At 41.1% G+C, this 20,602-nt stretch overlaps 1 protein-coding gene across 1 annotated transcript; it reads left to right on the plus strand.

The window, feature by feature from the left end:
- Nucleotides 1-2,834: 2,834 nt before the first annotated feature.
- Nucleotides 2,835-19,595, plus strand: LOC100554646 (zinc finger protein RFP). Its single transcript, XM_003228156.4, has 6 exons — nucleotides 2,835-3,338; nucleotides 11,209-11,304; nucleotides 13,640-13,870; nucleotides 14,744-14,766; nucleotides 18,366-18,481; nucleotides 18,609-19,595. Exons 1-6 carry the CDS (start codon nucleotides 2,919-2,921, stop codon nucleotides 18,758-18,760), a joined length of 1,038 nt encoding a protein of 345 aa, XP_003228204.3. The 5' UTR covers nucleotides 2,835-2,918; the 3' UTR covers nucleotides 18,761-19,595.
- Nucleotides 19,596-20,602: the final 1,007 nt, after the last annotated feature.

A 20,602-nucleotide genomic window follows, 5' to 3' on the forward strand; every position in this document is an offset into this window, starting at 1 on the left:
ATCCTCAGTGGTTGTGAGGTATGGAGAAACTAAGCAAGGGAGGTTTATATATATCTGTGGAAAGTCCAGGGTGAGAGAAGAACTCTTTGTCAATTGGAGGCCAGTGTGAATGTTGTAGTTAATCACCTTAATTAGCATTGAAAAGGTTCATCTCCTGGCTTTTCCTGTCTGGGGGCATCCTTTGTTCAGAGTCATTAGCTGCCCCTGGAACTCTTCTGTTTTCAGAGTGTTGCTTCTTATGCGATCCCGGCCATGAAAGCCTTCGACAACACATTAAACATATCATGGTTTCTAAAATCCAAACAGACCATTTAGCTGTTGAATCTCTTCCCGCAGGTCATTTCACACTCTAGGGGTGGTTGCCAACAAAAGGGTGAAAAACAAACAAACCTAGTTTAGTTTGTATTTATTTCTTTATATTTTATTTTTTAAAATCAATATTTTTGAAACATGCCTGAAATAGGGTGAGGTGGGAAGGGAAATGGCGGGATGAGATTCCTTGTCCAGTCACTCCAGCACAAAATGAGTAAGAAGCTTATACCAATTTCAGTTGGACCCAATTAAAGTTTGGAGGCAGTTTTCCTCTGTGTAAGGTTTGTCAGTTCCAATTGTGTTGCTGTGTATTAGTCTTCTTTGAAGGAATACGCCAAGACACACAAGGGCTGAAGATACGATACGTCTTTATTATTCGGAATACAAGAGTCTGCTCTACTGCCTGTGTATATAGGCCTAGCCACAGTATCATAAATCACTCCAGAGTCCTAGCGCCTGAAGCTTGCCCATTTCCACATTCCAGAGCCCATCCGTCCCCAACTCAGAGCAATTGAGTTTTATGGCAGGTTCATATGTCCTGTCCTCCCTTTTGGCCCATGGCCATGTGCTCTCTGTGTCTGGAGGGCTGTTAGATGGATGGCATGAGATAGGTACCATGATACCCTGAAAGCAATATGTACATATACAATTCCATGTACAATGCATATTAGTTATTTTGAAAATAGGTTGTAACCAGACAAACAGTGAAAAAGGTTTATATCATAAGCACCAGGTGAAGTAGACCAAGTCTTCTTACAAACTTTTTTATCAGTCCTGCAGGGGCTGTAAGATTATTTCCTATAGATAAAGCATATGTTTAGCTTTGATGCAAGATAAACATATGTCATATATGTTGTTGAAGGCCTTCATGGCCAGAAATACTGGGTTGCTATGATTTTTCTGGGCTGTATGGCCATGTTCCAGAAGCATTCTCTCCTGAGGTTTCACCCACATCTATGGCAAGCATCCTCAGAGGTTTGGAGATCTGTTGGAAACTAGATAAGTGGGGTTTACATATCTGTGGAATGTCAAGGGTGGGAGAAAGAACCCTTGTCTGCCTGAGGGAAGTGTGAATGTTAGCACTGAATAGCCTTGCAGCCTTTGTTGGCAGGTGTTAACTGGCCCTGATTGTTTTTTGTCTGGAATTCCCCTGTCTCCTGAGTGTTGTTCTTTACTGTCCTGATTTTAGAGTTTTTAGATTTTGTTCATTATTATGGTTTCTCCTTCCTGTTGAAATTGTCCACATACTTGTGGATTTCAGTGGCAATATTGACCACCAAACACAGCACCCAAACACAAATCAACATGAAAGGCACTGCAGACTAACTCAACCAGAGACGTCAGCCATAGCAGAGCACTTGATGAACCAACCAGGACACAGTGTATTATTTGAGAACATAGAAATGCTGGGCCACTCTAACAACCCACCATGTCAGACAATGCAGGGAAGCCACTGAAATCCACAAGCATGTGGACAATTTCAACAGAAAGGAGGAAGCTATGATCATGAACAAAATCTGGCTACTGGTATTAAAAAACTCTGGTGGCGCAGTGTGTTAAAGCACTGAGCTGCTGAACTTGCAGACCAAAAGGTCCCAGGTTCAAATCCCGGGAGCGGAATGAGCGCCCGCTGTTGCTCCAGCTTCTGCCAACCTAGTAGTTCGAAAACATGCAAATGTGAGTAGATCAATAGGTACCGCTCGGGTGGGAAGGTAACGGTGCTCCATGCAGTCATGCCGGCCACATGACCTTGGAGGTGTCTACGGACAATGCCGGCTCTTCGGCTTAGAAATGGAGATGAGCACCAGACATGACTGGACTTAACGTCAGGGGAAACCCTTTACCTTTATCTTTAAAATCAGGACAGCAAATAAAGAACAACCCGAAGATGGGGGGAATTCCAGACAAGAAACAATCAGGGCCAGCTAACACCTCTCAACAAAGGGTTCCCCCAGGCAGGAAACAGCCAGGCTTTGAAGCTGCAAGGCTATTCAATGCTAATCAATTGCAACATTCACCCTTGCCTCCAACAGACAAGAGTTCTTTCTCCCACTCTGGACCTTCCACAGATATACAAACCCCACTTGACTAGTTCCCAATATACCTCACAACCTCTGAGGATGCCTGCCATAAATGTGGGAGAAACATCAGGAGAGAATGCTTCTGGAACATAGCCACACACCCCTGAAAACCCACAGCAACCATAGAATCATAGAATCATAGAATAGTAGAGTTGGAAGAGACCACATGGGCCATCTAGTCCAACCCCCTGCTAAGAAGCAGGACCCTATGTTTAATTTGAATGCAAGATAAACATATCATGTTATGTGTTTAGCTCCACTACTTGCCAATTCTCCCAGAACTTCCAAACTTCTATCGGTGTGTCAATTTGTTCTCTTTTTTAAACAAGGGTTTACAATAAATGCTGGTTTTTTTGGGGGGGGGGGGCGCTTTAAAAAAAACCATTCTAGTTTGTGATTCTTTTTGCTACCAGTTCTCATGCAAAGGAAGCTCAGCCTGGGTCAGCAGAAAGAACAGACACGCCCAGTTGTGCTTCAAAGCTGAGGAACGAAAGTAAGGCTTTCGTTACAGTTCTGGCAGACACAATGGCAGACGCAAGCCCAGTCCAGAATCTGTGTAAAGAAACAACTTGTCCAATTTGCCTGGAGTACTTCAAAGATCCAGTGAACATAGACTGTGGGCACATTTTCTGCCAAAATTGCATTGCCCAGTGTTGGAATGAGCCTGACACAAATACATCTTGCCCTCAATGCAGAGAGCCTTGCCAACAAAGAAACATCAGACCAATCCGACAACTGGCAAGTATTGTTGAAATCATCAAGAAATCCAGTCTTCAGACACTCAGAGGGGCCGAAATATCGAAGGACATGTGTGAACACCACCAGGAGCCTTTGAAATTGTTCTGTGATGATGATCAAATTCTAATCTGTGTGGTATGTGACAAATCCAAACAACACAGGCAACACAAAGTGATTCCAAAGGAGGAGGCTTTTGAGGAGTATAAGGTAAGCAGTAATGGGGGAAGGTGATGAAGAAATTTGCCTGTGGCTTTTTAGGGTTTTCTGTTTGATTACTGTTAAAGGAATCTGGTATTGTAAAACTTCCTTTAATCAAACAACAAAGTGGGTCAGTGGATATGCCGTGGTTATTTGAATTCCCCTATGGGAAATCTCGGATATAAAAGTTTGCTCTACCTGTGCTTATCCTGGAGTTTTTTGTTTTGTTTTACACTTCTTTTCTGCTAGGGAGCTAAATGCAGAATGCCTGGATTTCCACATTCTCTTTCCTGTATGTTCACAATAATACTTTGAAATACTGCATATGCTCATATATAAGTTAACCTAATGTATAATTTGAGGGCAACTTTGGGAGCTAAAAGTATGGATTTTGCTTTGATCTGTAGATAAAACTTAGAGGTTACAAACAAATCTTTTCCTCTGCTTTTAAAAATGCATGAAGGCAACATACAGTGGAGTCTTGCTTATCCAACCATTGCTTACCCAATGTTCTGTATTATCCAACACAGTCTGCCTTTTAGTAATCAATGCTTTTGTAGTAAATGTTGTGATATTTTGGTGCTAAATACGTAAATCCAGTAATGCTACATAACGTTACTGTGTATTGAACTGTTTTTTCTGTCAAGTTGTTGTAAAATATGATGTTTTGCTGCTGAATTTGTAAAATCATAATGTAATTTTATGTTTAATAGGCTTTTTCTTAATCCCTCCTCATTATCCAACATTTTTGCTTATCCAACATTCTACCAGCCCGTTTATGTTGGATAAGTGAGACTTTACTGTATTTAGACATAGCTAAAGAGACAGAGAGGAACTCAATTATTTATGGGGTTACATTGCAGGTGAGGAGAGTAAAATTACATTGCTGATCTTATAATATCTGCATCTATAAAAATACAGATAGATAAAAGAATATAAATAGGGAAAAGAATAAGAATGTGCTCTGGAAAAAATGAAGGGCAGTGGAGGGAGAAGATCAAGAAAAGCAACCAGCTTCTATGAGGAAGGAAGTGACAAGAGAAGAGGCAAGAAATGTTCCCACCATTATTCTTGACTTGCCCAAAATGGAGAAGTGAAAGGCAGCCTTCTCCTCCTTCGCAATTTTTTTTCAGAAGAAATGGAGTTAAGCAGCAATGTTAAAAAGACCATTTTGGGTGCTTGGAAGTAAAACAGAGTGGTGGTGGTCATCTTAAAAAATAACTTCCTCCAGGGCTGGGGGGGGGGGGGGGGGGGGTTAGAGGTTCAAACTCTCCCTCCCAATTTTTTAGGTTAAAAAACCCTGGTTTGCTCATTAATTTTAACTGGTTAACCAAATACCCATGATAAGTTTATGAGAAGCAAAAATTAAATGGGCCCCTCCAGAACCACAAGTATTATCTTAAGCAAATTTTAACACTTTATCTACACCGTCATTACTTGCAGCAATAACTGATATAGTGGAAGCAACCAAGTTGGCCTACCCATAACTGGCAGGCAAAGCCTAAGGCATGGAGGAGATTTGAAGGTTCTCAGGAGTTGTCTTATCTTTTCCTTGTATTTTTCTGTTTCCATGATTAGTGTGGCATTCCCCTTGTCTGCTGGGAGAATGATGATTTCTGGATCTGAGTTGAGATCTTTGATGGCTTGTCTTTTTTTCCTTGTTATGTTGCTGGGGGGGAAGTTTTGCCTTTCTCAGGATCCTCACTGTTTCTCATGTTTTCTACTAACATCATTGCCAATGTCGAATCAGCAATTTGCAACAACTGTGCAGATCAGAAGCATTGCCACCTAGACTCCCAAATATCCATAAGGCCTCCCCACCCCCGCTCAGACTCATTGTGAGTCCCACTGGAATCCCCGCATATGATATGGCAATTTTTTTGGCTCTATGAAAGGAGGAGTGTGTGGGGATTGCCTAATCTCCCTGGGGAGAAAGTTCCAAAGCCAGGGGGCCACTACTGAGAAGGCCCTCTTCCTTGTCTCCACCAACTGTGCTTGTGAGAGGCGGGCCTCCCTGGTATATCTTATAGCCTGTGCTGGTTCATGGGGGTGATGCAGTCACAAAGATAAGCAGGACCCAAACTGTTTAGGGTTGTATAGGTAATAACCCGCACTTTGAATTGGGATCAGAAACTTATCAACAGGCAATTGAGCATCTTTAGTAGGGACATCGTGTGCTCCCTATAGTTGGTTCCAGTTAATAGTCTGGCTGCTGATCTCTGCACCAACTTCAGTTTCTGAGCCATCTTCAAAGGCAACCCCACGTAGAGTGCATTGCAGTAATCCAGTCTAGATGCAACTAAGGCATGGACCACCATGGCTAAGTCAAGCTTTTTGAGGTATGGTTGCTAGCTTTAACTGTGCAAAGGCCCTCCTGACCACCACCAACACCTGAGCTTCAAGCATCAGCGCTAAGTCCAGGAGAATCCCCAGACTGTGGACCTGTATCCTCAGGAGGAGTGTAACCCCATCAAGCACCACCCTACGCCCCGATCGGCCTCATGACTAACCAGGAGGACCTCTGTATTGTGTGGATTAAGCTTCAGCTTGTTAGACCTCATCCAGTCCATCACAGCTGCCAGGCACTGAACTCCAAAACTCCCAGCGGTTTCATGTAGATATGGAAAAGCATGGGAGATAGAATGAAACCTTGCGGGAACCCACAGGTCAATGGTCAGGAATCCGAGCGGGTTCCCTCAACTTCAGCAACTGAGTGTGATCTAGGAAGGAGCGGAGCCAATGCAATGCAGTGCAATGTCCCAACTCAAGTGAATAACTTTCAACCAATTTCTTGTCGAAGGCTTTCATGGCCGGAATCACAGGGCTGTTGTGTGTTTTTTGGGTTGCATGGCCATGTTCCACATCTATGGCAGGCATCCTCAGAGGTTGTGAGGTATCACAACCTCTGAGGGTGGCTGCCATAGATGTGGGTGAAACATCAGGAGAGAATACCTCTGGAACATTGCCATACAGCTTGAAAAATGCACAACAACCCTTTTTGACTAATTTCCAATCTTCCTTTCTTGGGCAAAATCTCGAGACATATGGTTGCCTCGCAACTCCAGATGTTCTTGGAAGAAACTGATTATCTGGACCCGGCACAGTCTGGCAGGGAACTTGACGGGGAAGTGTGTCTGTGTTGGTTTTCCTGGAACTTTCAGCAGCCTTCAGTACCATAGACCACAGTATCCTTCTGGGACTCCTAGCAGGAATGGGACTCGGAGGCACTGTTCTGCAGTGGCTCCAGTCCTTCCTGAAGGGTTGCTCTCAGAAGGTGTTGTTGGGGAACACCTGCTCTGTCCCACAGTCTTTGTTTTGTGAGGTCCCACAAGGTTTAGTATTGTCCCCATGTTGTTTAACATCTACATGAAGCCACTGGGGGGGGGGGGGATCATCCGGAGTTTTGGAGTTCGATGCCATCTGTATGCAGATTACATCCAGCTCGGCCCCACAGTCTTTGTTCTGTGCGGTCCCACAAGGTTCAATATTGTCCCCCATGTTGTTTAACATCTACATGAAGCCACTGGGGGGGGGGATCATCCGGAGTTTTGGAGTTCGATGCCATCTGTACGCAGATGACATCCAGCTCTACCACTCCTTCCACCTGCTGCTAAGGAGGCTGTTCAGGTCCTGAATCGGTTCTTGGTGGCTGTGATGATCTGAATGAGGGCAAACAAATAGAAATTGAATCCAGACAAGACAGAGGTACTCCTAGTCAGTCAGAAAGCCAAACAGGATATAGGATTACAGCCTGTTGTTACACCCCAAGGCAGCGTGAGCACTCGAAAACCAGACAGGAGTCAATATAACATATAATATCTTTATTAAAGCAAATATAAATCCAGATGAAAATAGTTATAGAGTTTGAGGAGGAAATATTTCTTTTTGAAAAGTAAATAATGATTCCAGATGGGTAAAAGAAAAGGTCCAGTATTATAATACACAATGAGAACTCGTTAGCTCTCCCAAGAAATGAAAGTCCATGAATTGCAACAAGGAAACAAGGCTGGCAGGAAACAGAGTTCAATCCACTGGCGATACTTCATAGTGATCAAGGCAGCAAAGTTGTCAAAGCAGAGGCAGACTTGAAACAGGAACAAGGAAATAACAACTGAAGTAAAGTCAAGGTCTACTCGAGAGTCGTGGCACAGCTCGGCCCAACTGGAACTGGAAATACTTGGCTTAGAAACTGGAGCTAGAGATGGAGAAACCTTTCTCCAAGAAAGCAACGTTGACTGCAAGGAATCTACAGTGCAAAACACTTTTATGGATCCTAAACTGAATCCCAAGTAGGGAGAGTAATACTTCCAAAAAGTTCCCATGGGAACTCTAACCATTATCCCCTCGGGACGCCAGACGCCTTGTTTAACATTTCTCTCACGATTCAGAAATTCACTTCTATTAAAATCCGCATTCTCAGGCGAGCTGATAACATCTGGCCCAGACAAGGGAGGAAGAGTAGGAGACTCCCTTCCAATTAACTGCTCTTCCTGGCTGATTTCTCCAGGCACCTGGAGCTGCAAAGCGTTCTCAGAACTGGGTGAAAAGTCATAATAAGCCTCATCTGTGTCAGAGTTCAGTTCCTGATCAGGCTCTGAAGCCATGGCTGGCTGGGGTATAACACCTGTGATGGATGGGGTTACACTCCTTCTGAAGACACAGGTTTGCAGCTTGGGAGTTCTCCTGAATTAATTGCTGAGCCTGGAATCTCAGGTTTTGGCGGTGGCCAGGGGAGCTTTCACACAATTAAACTTGCGCCATCTGCGCCCATACCTTGGGAAGTCAGATTGGGCCATGGTGGTCCACACTTACATTACATCTCGAATAGATGGCTGCCAGTTTGCTACTGTGATGACTCATGGGCCATGTAGTCCCGTTCCTAGCACTGTTGTGACAGATGAAGAGGAAAACTTAGGTTTCCCACCGTTTCAGCCAGAATTGGAGCTTTCACAGCCAGAGATGGAGCCCCTGCACCTGCAGGAGATTTGCCTCCCAGAAGTTTCCCAAACAAGCCCTGAGCCGAAATCTCCCCCTTTTTCTCACCGTGATTATTGTCAACAACAGAGAGGAGCTCAACAGGCTAATCGCAGAAGCCTGAGAATCGCGGCCAAACAAATGGTTGATTAAACCTGCTTCCCATGGGAATCTTTAGGGAGTCATGCATCTGGACTCAGAGAATGGCTTTCGGTTCTGGTTCCCCAGAGAATTGTTCTCTGGCGGGAAAACGAGACCCTACTTAGGTGTTTTGCCCTCGTAGGAATCTTGCGGAGTCAATTCGTCAACTACGGGAGTAGGTTGTGTGTGGACTACGCTCCCGTTTCCAGCCTTGCTTTGCTTCCCAGGACCTTGTTTTGCTTCACGGACCCAGCCTTGCCTTCTGGACCTCGCCACGAATTTACCACGGATCCTGTTTTTGCTCCTTGTTCTTTGTTGCCTTGAATTAAGCCTTGCATCCAAGAATCAAGTTATTTCCTTGCCTTGCCTAAGTTTCATGGACTAAAGGACCTTGTCATCTCCCCTCACTTTGCTTGGCAAAGTGAGTGTTTCGGTTACTGGATTACAACTTTGGACCTTAATATTTCATATTGGACATTGTTTCCCTGGACTAATTTTGACCTTTCCTGAAAGGTCTACTTCTGAACTATTTCCTTCACTTGCTTTTATTAACTTTATATATTTCCTCAATAAAGATATTAGATAGATCCTGGCCTCTGTGTATGGTTATTGGTGCTCTGCAGCCTGGGTCGTGACAGCTACCGAGCACAATTCAAAGTCCTGGCTTTGGCCTATAAAGCTCTAAATGACTCTAGTCCAACTTACCTGTCTGAACGTATCTATCTCTATGAACCGGCTAAAAAGTTAAGATCCTAGGTCCTGTTCTTGGTCCCACCCCCTTTGCAAGTGCAACTGGTGGGGACGAGAAACAGGGCATTTTCAGTGATGGCTCCTAGGCTGTGGAACTCCCTCCCAGTGATATCAAGCTGGCCCCCTCCCTCCTGGTTTTCAGGAAAAGTGTGGAAACCTGCTAATGGGATTAGGCGTTTGGACAGACATTGGATAGTGCAATATAGAACTAGCACAACTGTAGCAACATAAATGTCAGTTTCTGGATTTGGTATCATGGTTTTAACAGTTTTGCGGTGTTTATATAGAATCATGGAGTTGAGAGAGACCTTATGGGCCATCCAGTCCAACCCCTTGCCAAGAAGCATATGTTTTTATTTGTATTGGTGTATATGATGAATTGTATGTTCATTTATTGTATATGTGGCAATGAATAATTGCCATGTTGTAAGGTGCTCAGGAGTCCCTGGTGGCACAGTGTGTTAAAGCGCTGAGCTGCCGAACTTCCAGACCGAAAGGTCGCAGGTTCGAATCCGGGGAGAGGAGTGAGTTCCCGCTGTTAGCTCCAGCTTCTGCCAACCTAGCAGTTCGAAAACATGCAAATATGAGTAGATCAATAGGTACCACTCCAGCAAGAAGGTAACGGTGCTCCATGCAGTTATGCCAGCCACATGACCTTGGAGCTATCTATGGACAATGCTGGCTCTTCGGCTTAGAAATGGAGATGAGTACCAACCTCCAGAGTCAGACACGACTGGACTTAATGTCAGGGGAAACTTTATCTTTACCTAAGCCACTGTGAGTCCCCCTTAGAGTGAGAGAGAGTGCAATATAAATATAATAAATAAATCTGTAGTGTTGTGAGGCATAAGCATTTTTTGCCTGAGAAGGCCTTGTAGCCTTGTACAACTACAACTCCTATGATTTGATAGTATTTAACCATGACAGTTATAGTGGTGTCAGACTGCCTTCATTCTGTATGTTCCAGCTCCCACTTTTCCTCTCATTGGGAATGCAGGTACAGCCAGCTCTCCAATTAAAGTTGTTATTTGTGGTCTCTTCCAACTCTATGATTCTATGCTAGGGTTTGGGGGAAATGCAAAAATGGGGAAACCATACATTAAAATAACTATTTTTTAATCTGAAAAAATACCTCTCAGGATGTCTGGGTCTTCCGCATGACTCAGTGCAGTCATGCTGGAGGATCTAGATATTCCTAGAGAGAACAGGTTAAGCAAACATGTGAATAATCAAATCTGCCAAAGTAAAAGCTACAAATTTGGAGGACCAGCTGTACCTTCCTTAAGGTTTCCCCAACCATTGGAGCAAAGCAATAACTGCAAGGGTTTGCAAAGGCATCTGCACATGAACTCATTACGATAAAAAAGCAAAAAAGGTTTAAACAAATATAGAAGGCTTCATGAAGAATACAAGTGTTTCCTCCTCCTTCTGCCACCCGATAGAAAAGTCTCCTTGATCCCTGTCTTGTTGGGACTTTCAGAAGACCCTGCCATTGTTGCGCATGCCCAGAAGTAATTGAAAAGGGGCCGGGCTGTGGCGCAGCTGTTGAGCAGCTGCCTTAAATCACTCTGACCATGAGGTCATGAGTTCGAGGCCAGCCCGTGGCGAGGTGAGCACCCGTCAATTAAAAATAAAAAATAGCCCCTGCTCGTTGCTGACCTAGCAACCCGAAAGATAGTTGCATCTATCAAGTAGGAGATAAGGTACCACTTATAAAGTGGGGAGGCAAGATTAACTAATTTACGACCTGGAATGAGGAAGTGCCGTCAGTGTGGATGATGAAGCAGCTGCTCCCCCCTGTGGCCAGAATCGAACATCCCCTCAGAAGAAGGTTAACTTGCCTCTGCGTGTGTGTCTCTCAGTCTCTGTTTGATGTGTTTATGGGCATTGAATGTTTGCCCTATGTGTGTTATAATGTGATCCGCCCTGAGTCCCCTTCGGGGTGAGAAGGGCGGAATATAAATACTGTAAATAAATAAATAAATAAATAAAAGTCTTCATTTTTTACCTCTAGAATAAAATTTGGGATCATCTGAAAACTCTGAAGAAAGAGAGTGAAGAAATTTCGACTTACAAACAGAGTGTGGAGACTGAAATGCAGAATCTGTTGGTGGGTATTTAAGTCAATAACAACATTTCTTAAGCTAATTGATACATTGCCTCTGCAAGGTAGAGTTGTAGCTTCCAGAGTGGAGCCATAGCTCTAGACCAGAAAAAGTGATCGAGTGCAAGCACTCCATACAGAAGAGGCAATTTTGAGAAGATCACAGAGGTAAGATATTTCACCTGTTTGCTCAGCTTTGCAAATACAAGCTGAGCATCTCTTTTCCAGAATTCTGAAGTCCGGAATACTCGAAAGTCTTAAATTGTCTTCATGGGAAACAGATAGTGACACCTTTGCTTTCTGATGGTTGAGTGCACATAAACTTTGTTTCATGTACAAAATTATCAAAACATGTTTAGAAAACTAATTTCAGGCTATGTATGTAAGATATATATGAAACAAAAATATATTTTGTGTTTAGACATGGATCCCTTCTCCAAGATATCTCATGCTATATGTACAGTATATGCTAATACAGATATTCTAAAATCTGGGGAGAAATCCAAAATATAAAGCATTTCTGGTCTCAAGCATTTTGGATAAGTAATGCATAGGTTAGACTTGTAAAAGTCTCATGTTTTGTAAGTATTCAAACCAATATTTGGTTTGATAGTTGACAGCAGTTAATCGCTTTAGTGTCGGGGTGGTGAAAACATTCAGGTTTACAATTTGATCTTTAAGACATTGAACCCTATTCCCAGACATCCACCAGTGATCACTATTGAAGCACTGTGTTTGGTTCTCATAGACAATAGTGTTTTAATATTTGTATATGATGTTTTAATGAATGTTTTACATTATTAATGTTTATACATTCTTTAATCATTTTAATCATTTATAAAAACAGTGACTCATACTTTTGCTTCTAAATGTATTGTTAGCTGCCTTAGGTCCCATTATTGTGAGGAAAGCAGAATAATTATAACTATGACCATTATTATAATGACAATATTATTTATTTATTTATTTATTTATTTATTTAATACATTTATATCTTGCCCTTCTCACCCTGAAGGGGACTCAGAGCAGCTTACAAATTAAATTTACATACAATATCATATTATTAGCATACCACAATACTGGCAATAAATTACCATATTGTACTATATCTATATATTGTAATATTATTAATAATATTACATGTAATATATAATTTATCATTAATATTATTATATTGTATTATTAGTATTATATGGTATTATAAAATAATATTAATATTATGTGCATTAATATTATGTGCAAAGACAGTCTCCATCTTGTCTCCTTGCTCCAGCTGAAGGCCCCTCCTACCAGTAACATGCTTTGTGTGTGTGTGTGTGTGTGTGTGTGTGTGTGTGTGTATATGTACACACACACACATGAATATATACATATATAATATAATTTACAATAATATATAATATTATAATATATTATTGTAAATTATATTATATATGTATACTAGCTGTGCCCGGCCATGCGTTGCTGTGGCGTTGTCTGGTGGTGTTGGTGAGAAATTGTTGAGGTAGTGGTGGTATTGAATGTCTGTTGTATGGTTGTCTTTATGTTTAGTATGCACACTGAAGTGGATTATATGGCAGTGTTGAGTCAAGATAATCCAGTTCAAAGCAGATAATATAAGATTCTAAATGGGTTATATAGCTGTGTGGAAGGGCCTTGAGTCTACACTGCCATATAATCCAGTTAAAATCTGATAATCTGTGGAAGAGGCCTAAGTGAGGCCAAACTGTGCCTGTCCCCTGGGCTGAGTAGGTTGCTAGGAGACCAAGTGGGCGGAGCTTAGCCTTCTAACTGGCAGCAATTGGATAAAAGCTATTATTCCTCTCCCTGTAATTAGGACTTTATTTTTCTTTTCTTTTTGTTGTATCAACCTAGAGCCGTGAATGATGGGTTGTGTTGTCAAATTTCAAGGTTGGGGGGCCTGTAGTTTTGTTGTTTTGTCCGCTGCCCTGATGCCATCACTCTTTTATATATATAGATATTCATGTGTGTGTGTGTGTACATATATATATATATATACACACACACACACACACACACACAAAGCATGTTACTGGTAGGAGGGGCCTTCAGCTGGAGCAAGGAGACAAGATGGAGACAATAGAGTCACTCCCCCCCCCCCCCCCCCACACACACACACATTTGTACATTTACTTTTTCAGGTTTGATTATTCATGAATTTAATTAATGTCCTCCAATGTGATTCTAGGTTATCCAGGATTTTATTTTTTGTTTTGTTTTGTTGCAGTGATTGTATGTTCCCTACTCTATGGTTCAGAAATGTGAATGTGTAGAGTGAAACTCCTGAGGGTCTTTCTCCCTATTTTCGTTTTCACTACAGGAAAACATTGAAACAGAGAGACCAAAAATAGTAACTGAATTTAAGCAACTGCGTGAATTCCTAGACGAAAAAGAACAGGACTTGCTGACTCAATTGCAAGTTCTGAATAAAGAGATTCAAAACATCTGTAATGAAAAAACTGCCAGACTTTCTGAGAAAATGTCCTCTATGGAGACAGATATCAAGAAGATGGAAGAAAAACATAACCAGCCAGAAAATGAATTGTTGCAGGTAAGCTTTGATAGAAAAAAAATATATCTCTAGATCTTCAGAAGCATATGCCCCACCAATCAGGCTTGCAAATTAGCCACATGTTTATCAGTCACAAAATAAAGCAAAGTTAAATGCAAGGAATGTCACTGAGGAAAAGTATGTGCTATGATGAACAGATGGCTTTTGCTACCTGAGAATAGGCCCTTGCTTTTACTAAGCAAATGCACTAATTTGATGCTTCTTCTTGCAATTGTGTGTCTTCAACTTATGGCAACCTTAAGATGTACCTTTTTATGGAGTTTTCTTGGCAAGATTGGTTCAGAGAGTGCTACATTTGCCTGCACCAGAGGCTAAATTATGATAATAAAATAATGGTTTTCTTAAATATTCTGATTTTTTTTAAAAATCCTTTTGTTTCTGTTTTGTGTTACTTGTATTCCTTATCAGTTTGTGTGTAGACTAAATTTAGCATTCTTTTCCTTCTAAAACTCTAAATATCCTGATGCACTGAGTTAAAAAAATTCAGTCTAAAACTACTGTGTATGCTGTTGTACAAATCAATCTCATGTGACAGTGCATGTTATCTGAATGTCCGAATTGTCATTTGGTGTATTCAATTGAGAACAGAAGGGGATTTGAGAATTCAATAAGAAGCACATGCATTTTTTATTCACCATTGTTCAAAATTGTAGGGGCTCTTTAATGGTGGGGCACAGCCACTTTGCAGGTGTTCAATAAACATGCGAAGTTCTTGAATAGTATGAATTCTTAGAGTCCAGCAAAAACAGTGAAGTTATGTCAAAATGTGGGAAATATTACAGGATATGTCCCTTTAATAGTCTTTGGGTCATCTGGTGCATTTGACTGAATTTCTCTTTCTTTATTTTCTAGGACATCAAAGGATCATTGAAAAGGTATGTAGATTTTTTAAAAAATGCTGGAGGACATGGGGAATATCCTGCCTCTCCTTGACTCAATAAAGAATCTTTAGGGCCATTTCAAATGTGTAATTTTGTAATTCTGTCAGTACTTCAGGCTCTTAAGAATTAAAGATGGCTCACAGGCAGGAGTTCCAGGATATACAACTTTATTCAGATTTTTACAGGAAACAAAGAAAGCCACTTCTAACTCCCATTCCGCTAATCCGCCCTAATATACTTCCAACTTCCCTTGAAGTCCCTGTTAGCTCAGATATGTTTATGTTCCCACTGGGCCAGCAGGCTAGTCCCATTGATATGGTGATCAAAGATTTGGGGGTTTCGCTGAAAGCAGAGACCAGCACAAGACCCCAAAAGGAGGGTTGCACAATACCTAGCTAGCTCCCGAGAAGCAAAATAAAGATTTTCCTAATTTCCAATAAAAGTCTCACCAAGTTTGAAGCAGAGGCCACCAAGTTTATTCTGGTTCAGCTGGAGCAGGATGACGGTTGCAATAAGTTACACAAGACAATCCATATTTTATACTTTTTACATTTTGAATTTCCCACTCCTGCCCACCCGACCGGCTTCACTCTGATTGGTCAGAGGAATCCTTGATGTCAGAGGCCAGGAGGAGTGGTCCAGGAGCTTGCGCATCTCAGCCAATAAGAGCGCAAGCATCACTTGTGACGTTTTCCCCTGGTCAGCCAATGGGGGAGATAGAGGTGCAGTAGCAGGGAAAAAACAAAGGGAACTTATGTTGATGAAAGGGTTAATGAGTGATCCTATACTGGGTCTATTGTCAAGTGGTCCAGCGAGAGTCCTCGGGTCCTGCAAGCCGGACCTGTTCTATCGAGAAGAAGATTGGATAACAAGTCTCTTGAATGGGGATCTGACACTTAGATGTCAGTTACATTGTCCCAGAGTCGGCAGTATCGGTGGTCCTGATGAGATTAGGTGATTCATAATCCAGGAAGGGGAAATAGCATTGTCCTTGAACAGCTGTGGCATACCTTGTCTCTCTGCAGAGGAGATATGCCATTCATGTGAAATGATTAGAATGTCCAAAGGTTGCTCCATTCTTAAGTGGTCTGGCTTTGCCCTCCGAGGCTTAAGAAAGAGTCCATTGTGTTATTTCCAGATGATGATCATGATAAGTCCATTGAGTCAGGATATGGGCCTGGGGCAGGCTGGTGGCATGCAGGTCAGGATGGAATGCTGGCCAATGTTCACAATGGGGTCACTGTGCTTCATTTTATATGGGGACAAGATATCATAAAATACAATAATAAAAAATATAAAATTGATAGGAGACACATGTGGGACTCACAGTGGGGGAGGAAAGGAGATCCATCGTCCTCATTGTGTTGGGAGACATACACAAGTTTCATCCATGGGGCTTTCAGGGGGCTTCAATCTCCCCTGTGTTTTTTTTGTTTTTTTTTTTACCATAGGGGACACACCAAGGGATCCTAGAAGTTCCCCGCAGCCGAGCAAGCAAGAGGCCTTTGGAGTTCCCCTAGAATTAGGAGAAGGTGGAAGGGATACAAATGGGTTCATGCAGGAGGGGGAAAGGGGGTCTCTTAAACCTTGAGAGTTCATAAGAAGGCATAAAATGATATTTTTGGATTGCATTGCCCATGCTCATTCATAAAGGGAAATTTATTCATGATAGGGAATGAATTCATCCTTTTAGCCTGCCAAGCTCCCCAAAGGACTGAATAAGGCACTTTATTGTTGTTGTTGTTGTTATTATTATTAGGCCCGGGCTGTGGTGCAGGCTGGAGAGCAGCCAAGTTGCAACCAGCTGCAATGAATCACTCTGACCAGGAAGTCATGAGTTTGAGGCCCGCTCGGAGCCTATGTTTGTCTTGTCTTTGTTCTACCTTAAAGGCATTGAATGTTTGCCTATATGTGTAATGTGATCCGCCCTGAGTCCCCTTCGGGGTGAGAAGAGCGGAATATAAATGCTGTAAATAAATAAATAAATTATTATTATTATTAAATTTCTTACCTGCATCTCCTTGTGGCTCAAGATGGGTTGCAACATAGTTAAAAACACATAATCATTTTAAACATTTTATAAAATATACATATTAAATGTATTTCTATAAAATGCATATTAAAATACACAGATCAAAGATTAAAACACAAGACAGAAGTTTAAATTCATGATTAAAACAGACTGGGTAGGCCTACCAAAAGTGATAAGTCTTCAGATTTTTTTTTTAAATTCTGACAGCTCATTTAGATGAGATGAAGGCAAAGAACAGAGGCATTTATTCCTCTTGACCAAAGTGGACATCAGAGTCTTTGCTCCAAAAACTGATATAGCTCAGTGCAAACTTACAGAAATATTTATATCCCTCTGAAAGCAATTTGAAACAAAGGGCTTTGCTGCCCTGGTTGCTGATAGGTAGATTGTGATAGGTGCAGGAACGATGTCTGTCATCGCTGTTGATTGGCCCAGGCATGGTGGGAAATTTAATAAATTACTTAGTTTGAAGATTTGTAGCTGTTGCTTGTTCTGCCTCTCATGGCTGTGGGAAGGGAAAGAATGTTTGAGGTTTGAGGTAATGGATGCCAAAGATGGTAGTTTCCCCAGCTTGGATGAGGACAATGGTTTGTGCTGGTGAAACAAAGGGTGTTTGCCGGCCCGAATGGGTTCCTAGGAGAAGGACATAGTTGGAACAGCTTCTGTGACCTTTGGCTTGGCTCCATTGTTAGCTGTGTGGAGGCATTGTTAGGGGATTATCACTGCTGCCTAAAGGGTGATGGGGTTTTCCTATATTCCCCCATTGAGTGGCTGTGATACTTGTATCCACCTTGTTAGCCTTTAAGAAAGATCTAAAAACATGGCTTTTCCGATGTGCCTTTGGGGAGTAAATGTAATATATTACTCTGGCTATTCCCCTTGGATTTTATCCTTTATCCTTTAGACTGCTTTACCATTTTATTTCCCTGTTTCCTCTTGTCCCTATGTCTCTCTCTCCCGAGTTTTAATTAAGTGTTCATGTGGCCTGCCCTGGTTTTCATTGTTTTCTCCGATTTGGGTTGTAATATATATACGATGATTTTGTACTGTTATATTGTGTTATGATTTGCTGTTTATTTTGTTATATTGTATGGCGTCTGGGCATGGCCCCATGTAAGCCGCCCCGAGTCCCCATTGGGGAGATGGTGGCGGGATATAAATAAAGTTTTATTATTATTTTATTATTATTATTATTTCCAGGCTAAAAGTCATCTGTGGGGGGTTAGCTCAAATTGGGTTTCAGATTGAAAGGTTGCCTTGAACTTGGCTAACAATACATTTCTATGGCCATGGGTTCCCATAAGTCGAAAGTGACTTGGAGGCACACCACAATAGTCTGTGCATTAAAAATATGTAGTGTACATGTTTCCTTTTCCCCCATTTTATGAAATGGTAATATTTCCAAATTATTGTTGGTCTTCGTAACAGCCAGCTTTGACAATAAATTGATTAACTGATTATGTTCTCTGCCATGTCTAGCCCTAATGTCCCTACCTTTTCCTACAACTTTCTTGCTAAAACAACTATCTGAAAAAAATAATGTCCAGTTGCTTCCCCACAGGTATAAGAAGGAAAAATTTGAGGTGCCCCAAACTTTATTTCTTCATCAAAGGAAGCATATTGAACATTTTGGTAAAATCCATGATAGTTTGCAAACTGCCATCAATACATTCAAAGGTAAATAATAATGAATTCTGAACTTCCAAACATTGTTTAACACATAGCAGTCTGAAACATCAGATATTGCTTCTTGAATCTGTAGACATTAATATTAATTGTTTCTCTTCGTCCTTATCTTCTCCAGCCACTATATTTTCACCGACTCCAGAGCAAGGAGGATCTAGCAAGAACTCCCCAATACCAGTTCGTAGTGTGCAAATGATACACAACTATGGATTTTTTGGATTTCTTGATTCCTTAGAGCATAAGCGTTTGGAAAAACCAGAATCTCCATAGCCTTCTGGAAACGTGACCTTTTGGAAATTAATTGGCATTCACACTATTTGGAATAATCAAAACCTTTTTTGTAAAGTGTGATCTTCCTGAGAAGAGCTAACAACTCATTTGAGTCAATCCTCTCTTTAGTGGTAATTATTCACTAGTATCCATGCAAGGCCATTTAGATTTCTCAGCTATTAGACTGATATTTCTTTGAACTGTTGGGAACAAAGTTTATGCCAATGCACAAAAATATACAACGGATCTTCAGAAGTGTTATTTCAGTTGCCCAAAAACAACTATCTCCCATAAAATATATTTGGTTTTATATCATGCTCTCAAGAGACAAAATGATTAGTCTTTCTTAAAAGTAATATAGTTGATTTACCTACAAACTTCATGTATTCAGCATATAGGTACATTGCTTATCAATCCAGTTACAGATAGGTTTGAAGTAGTTTCTCTGTACAGATAACACAGGACATCCTTCTTATAATCAACAGCAACATCTTTACATTCTGAGAGTCTGTATAATTGCTGTATAATTGCTTTGAGCCCCCTTAGGGGTGAGAAAAGCAGTCTATAAATGAATAAATATAAATAAATACATAAATAAATACATAAAAAGAGATCTGGATAAAACTGCCACAGATTGCCACGGAGGCCCAAATTATTAAGTTCATTTTCATGTTGGCAATTTAGAAATGTATCTATAATTTGAAATGTTGTTATTCTTAATATGAGGGCAGTAATGGTTTAGGTTAATATCCTTTGTGTTTTTTTGTTCAATATTCTGTAAATTGTAAATTCCTTTGACATGGACATTAGCTAACAATAAATGTATTGAATGCTACCTGATTCTTGGGTTTTTTTTTACAGTAGTTTTGGTAGAGAACATATTTTTGGAAAAAGCAATGCAGCCCTTTGACAGGACAAAAGGGGATTAAATGATTTGCCAGGTACCTTATTGAGTTTTTTTATTTCAACTATTATATTCAGCCATTTGTCTTAAATAACAGGATTTTAACCAAGAGTAAACAAAAGAATGAACAAATTCCAAGGGCACAAACAGTAATAATTTGGCAAAATAGAGAAAAGAAGCTACCATTGTTTAGCACTTTAAAGTGGGGATGTCATAACTGAAATAGAGTGTTGAGAATATAAAACTTGGTTGATCTCACACAGTGCCATTAATCACAGCAACAGCAATACCAGGGTCTTCTCCAAAGGATAACTTGTCCCCGTTTCACCCCTAAAGTAGTGGGCATGCCATTCAAGCAGGCATTTATATCCCCTATCAGGCAGGGGGACAGAAGAAGACAATGTTGCTGGCTAAGAACCTGGGCAGTTTGGGCTCTGTCATGCAGAGAGGTCTTTTCTACATACAGACAGATAATTTCCGGGAGAGAAAGAATTCAGAGGGCTTAAGAAGGATTTTCAAAATGATACTATGGGACCAAGGGAAAAGGATGGGAAAAAATAGTTTTGCATTTAAACTAACTTCAAAAGTGATCTAGAAGCTTGCATCTCCTGATGAAGAAATTTTGTGCTACATTTATTTTCACATTTTTGAACCAGAACTATTTCTTCTGGGTAATAAATGAAGGGACATAGTGGTTTCAGCGTTGGACTCTGGATATTAGGGACCAAATCCCTAATCAGCATTAAATATTCATTTGCAATTCACATAACCTCTGCCACAGAATACCCCCTGATCGTTCCACATCAGAGCCATTATAAGTTGGAAATCTTGAAGGTTGACAATACCAACAAGATGGGGAAAAGTACTGTCTCCTCCATTGTTGGACACTAGAAGGTGCTCGTGATCAGTATAATCCAACTTCTTTTCATAATGAATAC

The sequence above is a fragment of the Anolis carolinensis genome, chromosome 2 (genome assembly GCF_035594765.1).
Source record: "Anolis carolinensis isolate JA03-04 chromosome 2, rAnoCar3.1.pri, whole genome shotgun sequence".
In the NCBI taxonomy this organism is placed as follows: Eukaryota; Metazoa; Chordata; class Lepidosauria; order Squamata; family Dactyloidae; genus Anolis; species Anolis carolinensis.